Genomic DNA, 13,994 nt, shown 5'->3' with positions numbered 1-13,994 from the left:
CATGTTATCATACATTTTGATTAACATTAAATTTCTTTTTCCATTTAAAAATTGCCATTCAATGTTTGTCAGAATCATTTTCTTTTTGCTTAGAAAATTTAGCATGATATTAAGAATTTACATTAACAAAGCCATTCTATTTTTAGTAATCATCCACACTCATTAGTTTGTTCACAATTTAGCGCTAATCATCTATTCCAGTTTGCTTTAATAATGGACAGTAGAAGCAGCCAGAGAGCACTAAGTATGATAACTAGTTCATTAAGTATCTTAAAGTAGATATATATACATCTGTAGTATAAGGATATGTATACTAGATTAAACTGTCCGATTCTTACCCTATCTAGCTGAGTCTCTGACCAGGATCTGGACCTGACTGCTACACTTCTCTGTAGAATAAGGCTCAGAATGTGGACTAACACATCACTCTGCAGAAGGTTGGAGATCTGAGCAAACTGGGGGGTGAACTTGGGGGGAACTGGGGGAGGTAGAGCTGTAAATAGTTCATAGATTTACATTAACCTGTAGGTGTGCCTCCTCCCTGCAAGCCTAATATGACATACAACAAACATATACCAGGTATGTATGAACTGGTCAAGCGTAAAGATGATTCAATAGACATGTGACTCTAATGATAACTTTTAACTGTTAAGTACTCAATCAGCTCCTTCAATTTGGTCAATTTTTAATACAAGATGCAGTGATTTTGATCAAATACTGTAAATGTAGCCACCCCCCCCCCCTCCCCCAGCAAAATAAAATATGCTTTCAAACATTTGCCAATGAGACATAATAATATCTGTGGACTTTTCCATTCCATATAAGTTACACTTACTATGGTTTGCAGATTTTTCCTCTTTTTTTCTCTTGATTTGTGTCTCTTCTGCCTATAAAATGACAAAAACAAGACATTCGGTTGATATTTAAACCAACATTGAAAACGGTTAAAATGTGCATCAAAAAGTGTTCTAATTTTTGTCAAGAATGAGTTATCTCAAAACACAGCATGTTATCTTACCTGTGATTGGTCAGTTCGACAATAATGGTAGAAATAAGGGTTGAACTCCTTATAACACTCATTCTTCAGTTCAAACTTCCCTGACCCAGCAGTACCTACTGAGGTTGGCTTTCTATCAAACATAGGAGCAATTGAAAAAACTATGAGACAAGAGATCAAACCAAAAAAATAAAACCAAAACAACCATACATTTTAAAAGATTTATCATTTCATTTTTTGATTTCATTACTACATGCAGTACATTAACATGCACATGTATTTCTACAGAACATATACATACCTGAAGTTAGCAACTGCATGAATGGCATCCTCTATGTCTGCCTTCAGGTTGGTCTACAATTACAGACAAACAAGTAAATATAGGTGCAGTGTCCCATTCACTCATCAGAACGTAAGCAGGTAGGCCCTATATATCTTTCGTATTTCATTATACATTAGAGCCACTTCCTCACAACTACACATTGACTTGTGCATTGTATCTACGTTTGTATGATGAGGTTATGAACTTATAACTACACATTAACTTGTACATGTACTTTGCATCTACAGGTGTATGATGAGGCTATGAACTCACACTGTCTGGCAGGTTTTTGGAGAGCTCACTGTTGGACATTGGGGAGATACACAGGAGATGGATGACCTCCCTTTTGAGGGTGTCTTCATGGGTGACCTGCCCCAGCCCTGGCACATATCTTTCCCCTGAAACACAACACAGAGATATGTCTACATTACACTTAGTACAATGAGTTGGTACAATGTACCAACAAGGTCAGTCAAACCTTCATAGATGAATTTTCAAATTATAGGGAGTGATTTTGATAGTTTGACCAATCTTATGTGATTATGGGGACATTATTTTACGCATAGTCTCCTGTCTTATGAAATGCAAAATAAACAGTTAAATGGTTCACCAATGACTCGACAAGCCAGCATTGTTAGATGTATTTCTTAAACACAATTAATATCAAAATAGCAATAAAATGTTACCTAAGATGATGAGCAAAAGGTTTAAAAACTCCTCTGCTAACATGATAGTTTGGCGAACATTATCGTCCTGCCCTGTGGGTACATCATATTCTGGCCTGTAAAAAAACAAGGACAATCATGTCAAATCCAAAAAATCTAGAAATTACAGAGCTACCCTGTGAACATGTTTTATACATTGGAGTATACACAATATCTCACTGACCTGATCCACAGAAGCAGGCCGTATCTGTTCAGAAGGTGTATCAGGAATTCATTGCTGTCAACAGCTGAGGCCCCGATCTTGATAATAGATTTAAAATACACATGTACACATAGAAATGTTAAGGCATGTCAGAATGCATTGCTTATACTAGTTTAGAATAAGCGTGTCTTTTGAATGTTTGGTTCATTACAAATTGGGAAATAGTTGTGTTTTATAAGTTAAATTTCAATGTTCTCTTTTTCTTTTTATTAAGTTGTAGATAAATGTAAAAACTGATATTCGTTAAACATTAAAATGAGTCAAAAATCATTGCCTGCTGCTTAGCACCCATCAAAAAAGAAAAATCAACATGAACTTTAACATACCTGAAGCATTAAAATATCCTTATCGTACATCTCTTGTCTGCACTTCACATTGTGATAAAAGTAAATCTGAAAGTACAAAAATAAGTGATGATGTCTATATTCAACCAACCTCAATTTGATCAATTCAAAACAGGAAAAGTTTTGTGCACTGACGTGAACTGAACAGAATTGTAACCATCTCACAATTAAACACATAAACTTCAGCATAACATACTTCAGAGTATAAATGCATACACTCCAGACATCCATGGGAATGTATGTACTGAAAGCACAAATTCCATGTACATATTGACCACTTGTACACTGTACCTGGTTCAACAGAGCGTATCCGTTCCTCCTCCAGAGTCCGGCCTGGCTCTGAGCGATCAACACCTGTACTTTGAGGGGCGGCTCTATCATCTTCACCGGGTCCAAGCCCTAGTCAAAGATGAAGAAAATAAGGTACACAATTTTACTCGATATTTACTCGTGCTGCAACCCAATTTATCTAAAAATTTATCAATCATACAGAGGAATTTTTTGTGAACAGTTCATTCTCAACTTTTTCATTTTTACCTGAACATTTAATTCTGGGCATCCAAACTGCAAGTTATAATCTCCCATATAAACATGAAGTCCTAAAAAAAAAAAAGGCAGTGTTGAAAATCAAGATACTGCGGTATTTATAATTGAACATTCAATATAAAGATAATCAAAATTAATGATGATTATAATGAGGGGAAAACTGGAAACTTTAACATGAAAACAAAGAAGCAAATTACCTGCTAGATAACGACTAAGTGGTAGATGAATAGAGACAGGTTGACTTTGTACGTCATATTTCAAACATTTGACTGTGTGTCCACACACTGCAATGAAATGATTAGCACGTAAGGTTACCTCTTAACTAATTATTCTCATAACAATAACGGAACAGACCAAAAAAATTCATATAGGTCCATTGCATAATGTTGTAATGGTTCATATAATATTATTTGCATAATTTAATGTACTATACATTATTTATATTATATGTATATATAAATTGTATTTCTATATCTTTTCTGCCAAACTTGACAAAGTCTGTATAAGCTGGATTTCTTAAGAATGCAAAATACTTAATTGCATATGTATACATATATAGATGTATACACAACGAACCTGTGTGCTGCTCAGATTTCTGCGTGGTGTCTCTACACTGGGACAACATTTGGGCTGCCTGTTTGTAGGCCTCTATATACACAGTTCTCTGGAAAATCAAACAAACATATATATTAGAGGGTATTTTCAAACAAGTACTGTGAGTGAGTGAATATATTATTTCCTGAGATTAAATGTTCACACACAAAAAAATGGCACAATTTCTGTTTTGAAAAATTAAGAATACTTCAACTTTGTTCCAGTCGACATGAAATTTATCTTCATTGATTTATTTAGTGTGTGGAGTGTTCAGACAATTTTGAGATTCAACAACAATAATAAGGTTCCATATGAAGTGAAAAACGTTCTTACATCCGTGCTGCACCATTCAGTGAAGGAAGAGATGACATCATCCACTCTCATCTGGAGGTTAAAGGCTCCCTCCCACTCCGGCTCATACTCCAAATGCATTCCAGTCTGCCTCTTGACTTCATCCATTCCCTATTAAAATATTAATAAAATAAAAACAGTAGAAGTAATTTAACACAGTATTAATAAATACCAATAAACAAGAAAAAGTATTACATTAAAATATACATTAGAATGAAATTGATGATGCAGACTGCATATCACGAAAAATATTTTAGGATGGATGCCTAACTATGCAAGCTGCCTAACTAATGCCCAAAGGGCACTTTAATTACACATAATATTATGATGACCTAAAAAACAGAAATAATTTTTCAGATGTGTACTATCTCGTTTCCTTTTTTCTCTCTGTATCTCTTTCTTTCTCAAGTATGATTCAAAAGTCTGCTGACTGTACAGACTGTGTGGGGTGATTGGTGTTGGTAAAGAGTACTCATCATCAAAACTTACGAAATTCAAGTTTCTTTCAAACCAAGATGGGATACACTTTTACTATTGAAATTACCCACCTGCATCATTTTTAGAAGTTTGAGAAAGGACTGGTGACCTCTCAGAAAGCTCTCCCTCAACTTATCCGACCACTCGTCAGATGTTGGCTTACACAGTAAGGCATATCTACAACACATCAAGGTATCTACAACATCCGCATTCACAAGTCATCAAATGAATATCTATATCTAGCAATCCAGTTTCAGTGAAATATAGATGAAACATTAAGGTAAATATTGACAATTGTTATCATTATCAAACAGCATCATCTGCCTTCATGCACATCTATAAGTGTATGATCTAATTCTTGTAACTATTCTCCTCTTGAGGTTTGAGAATTGTAAATGGCTGATGCACTAACTTGAGATCATAGAGCATGAAACAGGCCCGTTTGAATGAAGGAGTCCGGTCTGCTTTACTCAAGGACAACACACCATTAGCTGCAACAGAAGCAAAACCCAGTACATGCAATGTTGTTTACAAGAACAATTGTCCTCAGCAGAGTGATGAACTGCTCATCAAAGGATCCCATTTTTGTCTGCCATTACCAGTTACAATGCAGTTGTAAAGTTGCAGGAAAAATTGATTGAAAATTATACAAAGGAGACACATTTTCTCCTTACTCGATGCATGACAAACACAACCAGAACGTACCATTTTTCTTCTCCTCGCAAGCTGCCAGGAATGGAACCAAAATGACGTCCAACAAATCATGATCAGTAACCAGCATCCGAGCCTGAACAAAAAAGATGGAGTCTTATCTAATGGCTTCACCAACTACATCCACTCTATCACAAACTAGTATACACAGATTACACACATATCTATATATAAACAGGTAATTGTATATCAAAGGTTTGACAGGTTTTTCTGTGTGAGTTGTATAGGAATACACTGAAGCTGTTCCGATTATACAGGCACACTGATAAGACAGTACAACTAGCAACAACTAGGTGTTTAACAGGTACATGAACATAGAACTGGTATACACCAGGGTACACTTATAGAAAGTATCTACAAATAAACAGGAGATTTTGTCTTTTAAAAATTTTCCAGTATACAGTACACTGCCTACGAAAGTATTCAAAATGACAATATTATTATAATTATGCCTAATGCCGTTATATAAAAGTTGTTCAGTTGGACAAAATTCTGACATTCTATTACCAATTACAGAAATCAAACATAAACAAGTACAATGGACACTCACGTCAGGAACATGTCAATAAGGACACAATCTGGTTTTTGTCTCCTGATTTGGGCCAGTTTTTTGCCAATCATGACATCAGAAAAACATTATTGCCCCTAACTTTTCAAACTTTTCCTAATCTTGAAAAATTACTTAACTGTTACAGTATCAATTATCTGCTGTTTAAATTAAGAGGATTTCATTTTTTTTTTAAATTTCTTTATATCAAATTAACAACAGTGCCATATAATGACACTTATTTGTGCATGTTGGCAAGTAGGGATAAGCCAGGATAAATAATAATTACAAAACCCCAAAACCCTGGCTTGTTATAGAATAAATGGTAATGAACATAGCATTTTGTACTCCCAACTAACAAGATTTCTTGATTAACATACTTGTGGTGAATATTTAGTTAGCAGCCATCTATGATAGTGCATAGCCCTGCACCCTCTCCCTGAAATTTTGCAGCAGCATGACCAATGCATATCTATAGCATACTTTTTCAGTAAATATGTAGAGCTCTCATCACATATCATATACATGTAAATTAAACTTTCTGCTTCCTTCACTTAACAAGCATGTACAATGAATTATCAGCATGCTATCAATTATATCTTTATGAAACTATGTAAGAGGATATGTATAATCCCAATGACATATTACCAGACCATGTGACTGTTAGCCAGTTATGTGATTAATAGTTTGCCTAATAATTAGGGCGTATAAATGCTGAAGTCTTAAACTTTGAATTTTGTTATTTCCAGTAAAAGCATGCATACCGGTAATTTATCCAGATTCTGTTATTTTCATAGAAATGAATTAAAAGCATGAACATTTTATCCACTGACAGGCCTTTCATTTTGGCCATAGAAAGTGTTAGTATTAACTATGGAATTAATTTCTAAACAAGAGGCCCATGGGTCACATCGCTCACCTGAACAGCAGTTCCTTGTAACATTACATTTCGTAGCATATGCTTTTTCTATTTTAAACATTGAACCCCTTTCTGGGGACCCAGTTATGGTCCGAGGTTTATGGTTGGCTTGAACAACATAAATAGTAACATAGGAATGAAAATGTGAAGCACTGCGGTGGGACCGCACGTACACAACCTGAAAAACTGAACATAGCAGAGTTCCACTTCAAGAGGAATAACTCTCAGACTGTACAGAACACAAGAAAGATAACTCTTGGTTCCACTACATTAGAGTTTACACAATTTGAGAATCCTTGCATAGTAATCTCACAAACTGTAGCATTATAGTTCTCGAGAAAAACTTTTTAAAAACATTTTCAATATATCTTTCTATGTTAAACTTTGAACCCCTCTTGGGGCCACAGTATTAGTCCAGTGCTAAAGTTTTAATTATTTGGAATCTACATTATTTAAGGATGCTTGCCTAGTTATCTCACAAGCTGAAGCATTATAGTTCCCTAGAAAAAGATTTTTTAACATTTTCCCTCTACATTTCTATGCTAAACTTTGAACACCTCTTGGGGCCCCAGTATTAGATTGAGATCACGGCTTTTATAATTTCGAATCTACACTATTTGAGGGTGCTGACGTAGTTATCTGACAAATTGATGCATTGTAGTTCTCGAAAAGAAGATTTTTAAACATTTTCCATATATACCGGTACTTCTACATTTAACTTTAAACCCATCTTGGGTCTCTAGTATTAGTCCAGGGGTCACTATTTTAAAACTGTCGAACCTTCATTATCCAAGGTTGTATGCATGATAGTAATCTCACAAATTGAAGCATTGTAGTTCTCGAGAAGAAGATTTTTTAACATGTTACCTTTATATTTCTTTAATAAATTTTGACCCCATCTTGGGGCCCCAGTATTGGTCCGGGGGTCACGATTTTACCAATTAGGAATCTACATAAGCGAAGGATGCATGCATAGAAATTCCACAAACTAAAACATTGTAGTTCTTGAGAAGAAAATTTTTAAACTTTTCCTTTATGTTTTTTAAAATGTTTAAATTTTGAACCCCTCTTGGTGCCCATCAATTGTCCGGGAGTTACAATTTTTTGAATCTACATTATTTAAGGATGTACATGTATGCATAGTAATATCCCAAACAGTTGCACTATAGTTCTTGAGAAGAAGATTTTAAAACATTTTCCTACATATGTTAAAATCTAAACCCCTACTGGGGTTCGGGGGTCACGATTTTTACAATCTTCACTATGTATACAACCTTTTGTGTATGTATTGGCATTTTTGGTGAAGTGGTTCTTGAGAAGAAAATTTTTAAACATTTTTCATATGTAGTTCTATGTTAAACTTTGAACCCCGCCTGGGGCCCCAGTCTTGGTCCGAGGGTCACGATTTCTACAATTTAGAATCTTCTTATACATACAAGCTTTGGTGTAAATATTGGCATTTCTGGTGCAGTGGTTCTTGAGAAGAAGATTTTTTAAACATTTTCCTAAGGTATTTCTATGTTAAACTTTGAACCCCGCCTGGGGCCCCAGTCTTGGTCCGAGGGGCACGATTTTTACAATTTAAAATCTTCACTATATATACAAGCTTTTGTGTAAACATTGGCATTTCTGGTGCAGTGGTTCTTGAGAAGAAGATTTTTAAACATTTTCCTATGTATTTCTATGTTAAACTTTGAACCCCGCCTGGGGCCCCAGTTTTGGTCCGAGGGTCACGATTTTTACAATTTAGAATCTTCACTATGTATACAAGCTTTTGTGTAAATATTGGCATTTCTGGTGCAGTGGTTCTTGAGAAGAAGATTTTTAAAAAAATTTCCTATGTATTTCTATGTTAAACTTTGAACCCCGCCTGGGGCCCCAGTTTTGGTCCGAGGGTCATGATTTTTACAATTTAGAATCTTCACTATATATACAAGTTTTTGTGTAAATATTGGCATTTCTGGTGCAGTGGTTCTTGAGAAGAACATTTTTTAAACATTTTCCATATGTTGTTCTATGTTAAACTTTGAACCCCGCCTGGGGCCCCAGTTTTGGTCCGAGGGTCACTATTTTTACAATTTAGAATCTTCACTATATATAAAAGCTTTTGTGTAAATATTGGCATTTCTGGTGCAGTGGTTCTTGAGAAGAAGATTTTTTAAACATTTTCCTATGTATTTCTATGTTAAACTTTGAACCCCGCCTGGGGCCCCAGTTTTGGTCCGAGGGTCACGATTTTTACAATTTAGAATCTTCACTATATATACAAGCTTTTGTGTAAATATTGGTATTTCTGGTGCCGTGGTTCTTGAGAAGAAGATTTTTAAAGACATGCACCCTAAACTTACTGTTTCGCAATTATCTCCCTTTTGAAAAGGGCTGTGCCCTTTATTTTAACAATTTATAACCCCCTTTCCATAAGGATGCTTTGTACCAAATTTGGTTAAATTTGGCCCAGTGGTTTTTGAGAAGAAGTTGAAAATGTGAAAAGTTTACAGACAGACGGACAGACAGACGGACGGACGGACGACGGACAACGGGTGATCAGAAAAGCTCACTTGAACCTTCAGTTCAGGTGAGCTAAAAATATTACATATGTGGTGCTTTTACACTAAATCTACCAGTGTTGCAAATATAATGGTCCTCTATAGTAAACATTCTACTTTTAAAATCGTAATCTAACAGTCATCATTAATAAGACAAAAATTTCATTGATATGAGAGGAAGCTGGAGTGCTCAGAGAAAACCCACATGTCCAAGAGGGCGACCACCATACCCTGTCAAATACAACCACTGTCGATCACAGGGATCGAACTCAGGTCACAGCGCTGATAAGTGAGTGCATTGTCCACTGCGCTACTTGGACACCTGGGTCATTGTAGATCTGATTTTAATTTTATAAAATTATCTGAAATTTTTGCCCTGCATAATTACATAAATAGGAAGACAGTTTAAGTTTTGCAATAACGGAATAAATGAATTGACCAAAAACAACATGCAAACAATACATTTAGTAAATGTAAATTTTAGGGGTAGTTAATGTTCACAGTTACTGGTTGACTTGTTATATTAAAAGCAACTACAGTGGTTACGACACTGAGGTATGGAAACGAGAAATGAGAACTCCACATAATTACAGTTTGAAACACAACCTCCAAACCCCTGATTTAAAGTAATTCCCAAATTCAAACAGATCAGAACTTTGGGAATAGAGATTGTTCTTCAAAGGAGATGCCTGAAAATGCATATAGCGCGCATGTGGTGGGGTACAAACTTCTAAGACGTACCACTGTTCCTACGGCAAAAATTTGAACAGAGAAAGAGGTAATGGAGACTGGGCGATAATGGGTGTCCAGCAAAAACTCCGACATTAGCATGGAATAATGCTACAAGAACAAAACATACCATCAAACAAAGCAGTGAAAAAAACCAAAGGGGAGGGGGTGCATCTACCGGTCGGGACTTCATCCAACCACTTCACTCCTTCCCCTTTCTTTGTCCCCCACCATTTCTACTTTTCACCTGAAAGCAGCTGATTGCAGAGGCCATGAGAAGCAACTATTGAAAGCTCTGAAAGTTCTTGACCATCTGTTGATTCATGCATTTTCTTATTTTTATATTCCACTTAAAAGTATCATGCATGCTTTACAGCAAAATACCTCTACCAACACACTCACACATACACAAAATATTTAATACTAAAATTTTGGTGTGAAAAAAATAAACCTGGCTCTACAATCAGTCTGTTTTATTAGACAAAAAGTAGAAATGCTGAATGACTTTAAGCAGTTCACGTACCAGACTAGGAACCGTGTAAATTTGTACTGAGAGAGAGGCAACACACACTTCGTGATCGTGGTCGTCACGAGCAAAGTCACGCATCACATTCGGATACCACTGTTAACGATAACCACAAACTACATGTATATAGCATATTCTTGGACGTCAATTTTTTTTTTACCAACTCTCCTGATTGCCTTTCTGGATGGAAACGGGGATGGTACTATGACTTAAAACAATACTGTAGCTACATGAAGAACCAAGATATTATTGTTAAAACAGTTATTGCAATACTAAGCTTCATTTGAAATTTCTTAATTACTTAATCTTTTTTTTTTTTTTTACTTTTTTAACCAAGTCTACCTAATAGATGTTTTATTTCCTGTGTAAAATAAAAGATATTATATCACATATGTATCTACAATTAACACTGCATTATTTTATATTTATTAGTATAAATTCTATTTTTTTAACTTAATGAATTCAATTTAATTAAAAGTTCAGAAAGTTCCTCATAATTAATTTCACCAAAAATTTTTAAAAAGTTAACCTCATACCTTAGTAAATATGACAGCAAACTGCTTCTTGCACTCCTGATCCATCAGAACTCTGTCAATATGTACAATGAACAAGCCATACACAAGATAAATGACTTGTCAACTGCTTATAAACATTCAGTGTTAAAATGAAATTTGTCAACTGCTTATAAACAAATTAGTGTTATTACATGAAAATATGATAAATATCTTACATATCTCGGTAATTGTAATATGAACTTACCCAGCCATTAACAGTTGATGACTCAGAATCCTTGCCACTGAAAGTACAAATTAAATTATGCATCAATTTAAAGTACAAATGTACAAAAGGAAAAACTCTGTGTTGAATACAATATCAAAGCATACAGCATATACATGTATTAAACAAAATTTTGTCAGAAACCCATGCTATATGCCTTATTTACAAACAATTTTGGATTTCTGATGAAAACTTAACTTCAATTAATGAAACAGCATTATATCAATTGAAAACTACTATGTGTAGACCAGGTGTCATTTGTGAATTTTTAAGAGTAAAAGCTTGCATTATGGCCCTCCTATGTCTTCTGTTTCATACCTTTCCACAGTTGAGTGTCATGGAGTAGCAGTTTCTCCATCAAGGATTTCCCATCTTCTTGTGGCTTCATACTCAGGAGGCAGAACAGCCTACGTAATCCATCTACAGGGCAACGAGTCACCAGTCAGATAGTGGTAGTACACAGGAGTGTATCAGTAGTTATATGGTCATTAAGCACACCCCATAGTCTTACAGTATGTTATACTATACAGTTCATAAAATACACTATGTATTGTTGCACTATGTAATACACAAAAACAGTCTTATGTTCATACAATACACTATACAGTTATATGTTCATAACATACACTCCATCTATATATTCATAAAATACACCCTACATTTAAAATGCACATACTTGTACATGTATAATAATCCTGCAATTATATGTTCATGAATATAATATGTTAACATAATACACTTCACACAGCAGAATGCAGTAAAAGTGTAACATATGTTGATCAGATTCTTATGGTCTTGTACCTGATTTCTCAATCATTTTCTGGAGCCACACCATCAACCTAAGGCAGAATGTTTGATGAGCCACCACTACTGTATGCATGACCTGAACCTTCAAAGGTTTGCTACCGTGTCTGGAGGTACTCTGCTGCAAAACAAAAATTGCATTTGTTACTACAAAGATTTTTATGGCCGTTTCCACATAAACCTATTAATAAAACCTGAAATTTTCTTCTCCGTGAAAACAAACTACATATTAGATTAAAAATAATACTGATTCAATTAGTGTAAGGTAGGCCAACATGGTACAGTGCATCATCTAACTAGCATCCCCATTATAAATCAAACATGGAAAAGTACTTACATCTATGATAGTTCTACATTGTTCACAGGAAGTGAAGCATCCCCTGTACACAGTAGCACGGCCCTATAAAAACAAAGTTACAAGCTCAAATTACTAAAGAAATCATTGATTATACTCAAAACAATAGAGAGTGAAAATACCATCAAATCTACATGTACTTTTTATCAGTGAACTTATCTTTTCTCTGACCATGTTTTAATTTTCCTTCATATATATTTGTCCAGACTACTGTTACAAAATTACCAAACCAGCACATGCATCTTAAATGCATGGAACTCTCAATGTACATGCATGCATCAACCAACAAACCTGGCTGAACATATATTCAAAGTTTGTTTTATCACAGATTATTGTATAGGTAATGGATTCTGATGATTTAAGTCTTTGACAGCTTACCTCTCTGTCCACAAGTGTGGCAAACTCCCTGGCCTGCTGGGCCGTGCAGTGTTTGACAGCCCGCTGTAGGGTCTTGATCACCTGAAACATGCAACATTGTATATGTCAACCTGATCATAATTAAACTAGAACATTCTGTAAGATGTGAAATATGTAGCTTACAATGCTTTCACCCTTCTATTTAGTGTCCTTAGACTAGAACCTTTTGAGAGATAAATCTATGATTTGTAAGAACAATCTAAATACATTCCTCGTTTTGACTCTTGCCTGGTTTGAGCTATCAAGACTGATATCTCCAATTTATAAAACCAACTCTTACTAATCCGAAGATTATACATGTATTATTTTCTCACTACAATGATCAAGTTAGTTAAAGAATCAAATTGCTGTTATGGTTAAAAATTCTATAATACACAGGTGAAATGTAGTACATGTACAACAAATCACCTGATCAAAGGTATGGACTTCATCATTGAACAGCATGGTGATGTATGTATCGTTCAGCTCGCCCTCCACCTGGAGGTCGGACGGAAGATTATCACACTGGTTCCAGGTCAGAACCTCTACAATGTACTGCAGAGCAGCCATGAAGAGGGCACTGGCCCGATCAGTCAAGTCTACTGGCAGTGTCTCTATGGGGTTCTTTTCATCCTGATTGACCTCGTTTGGAGAATGTAGGTTACAGAAGGGGTGTGAGGTCCAGGCTTCTTGGTCCCCACAGTCACAGTACCCACCACCCCCAGAGGTATTCATCTGTACAGAAAACAAAATTGCTTGCTTTCATTTAACAATTTTAAACTAAGAGTTATTCACCTGTACAGAGAGAGAGAGAGAGAGAGAGAGAGAGAGAGAGAGAGAGAGAGAGAGAGAGAGAGAGAGAGAGAGAGAGAGAGAGAGAAATCAAAAAAATGCAGAGTTAACAATCAATTTTAAATTTCTTAATTCAGATTTATAAATTCATATAAACTTTACATTAAATTCTGATAGAAATACTGTCAATGTAAAACAAGTGAAAAGCTGTCAATGTGACAGCAAACCGGGTTTTCTTTTATGTAAACTGTATCCATAATCCATGTCAACCCTTATCCAGTGAAATGGAGTACCCTTCAAGTACAGTGTATATGCAATATTTTGCCAAAAAATG

At 35.3% G+C, this 13,994-nt stretch overlaps 1 protein-coding gene across 4 annotated transcripts in view; it reads right to left on the bottom strand.

Annotated features, from left to right (window-relative positions):
- Positions 1–13,994, bottom strand: part of LOC105322761 (E3 ubiquitin-protein ligase UBR2) — a 31,287-nt gene that overhangs the window by 14,292 nt on the left and 3,001 nt on the right. For 2 of the 4 annotated variants that reach the window (XM_011421633.4, XM_034468566.2), the window contains exons 4-27: positions 13,298–13,603; positions 12,851–12,931; positions 12,455–12,517; positions 12,115–12,238; positions 11,632–11,733; positions 11,296–11,332; positions 11,073–11,124; positions 10,534–10,632; positions 5,264–5,345; positions 4,971–5,049; positions 4,630–4,735; positions 4,064–4,192; positions 3,713–3,800; positions 3,334–3,420; positions 3,128–3,189; positions 2,882–2,989; positions 2,573–2,638; positions 2,208–2,284; positions 2,006–2,100; positions 1,593–1,717; positions 1,299–1,351; positions 1,019–1,130; positions 836–887; positions 339–493 (exon numbers count right to left, since the gene is read on the bottom strand). In XM_011421633.4, coding sequence (XP_011419935.3) covers positions 339–493; positions 836–887; positions 1,019–1,130; positions 1,299–1,351; positions 1,593–1,717; positions 2,006–2,100; positions 2,208–2,284; positions 2,573–2,638; positions 2,882–2,989; positions 3,128–3,189; positions 3,334–3,420; positions 3,713–3,800; positions 4,064–4,192; positions 4,630–4,735; positions 4,971–5,049; positions 5,264–5,345; positions 10,534–10,632; positions 11,073–11,124; positions 11,296–11,332; positions 11,632–11,733; positions 12,115–12,238; positions 12,455–12,517; positions 12,851–12,931; positions 13,298–13,603 — 2,340 coding nt within the window. Of the gene's footprint in view, positions 1–338; positions 494–835; positions 888–1,018; positions 1,131–1,298; positions 1,352–1,592; positions 1,718–2,005; positions 2,101–2,207; positions 2,285–2,572; positions 2,639–2,881; positions 2,990–3,127; positions 3,190–3,333; positions 3,421–3,712; positions 3,801–4,063; positions 4,193–4,629; positions 4,736–4,970; positions 5,050–5,263; positions 5,346–10,022; positions 10,122–10,533; positions 10,633–11,072; positions 11,125–11,295; positions 11,333–11,631; positions 11,734–12,114; positions 12,239–12,454; positions 12,518–12,850; positions 12,932–13,297; positions 13,604–13,994 lie in introns of all 4 variants that reach the window. The other 2 variants (XM_011421635.4, XM_011421636.4) reach the window with 2 other exon arrangements.

This window comes from Magallana gigas, chromosome 6 (assembly GCF_963853765.1).
Source record: "Magallana gigas chromosome 6, xbMagGiga1.1, whole genome shotgun sequence".
Classification (NCBI taxonomy): Eukaryota; Metazoa; Mollusca; class Bivalvia; order Ostreida; family Ostreidae; genus Magallana; species Magallana gigas.
The sequence above is the reverse complement of the archived record's forward strand: the minus strand, read 5'-3'. Positions and strand labels throughout refer to the sequence as shown.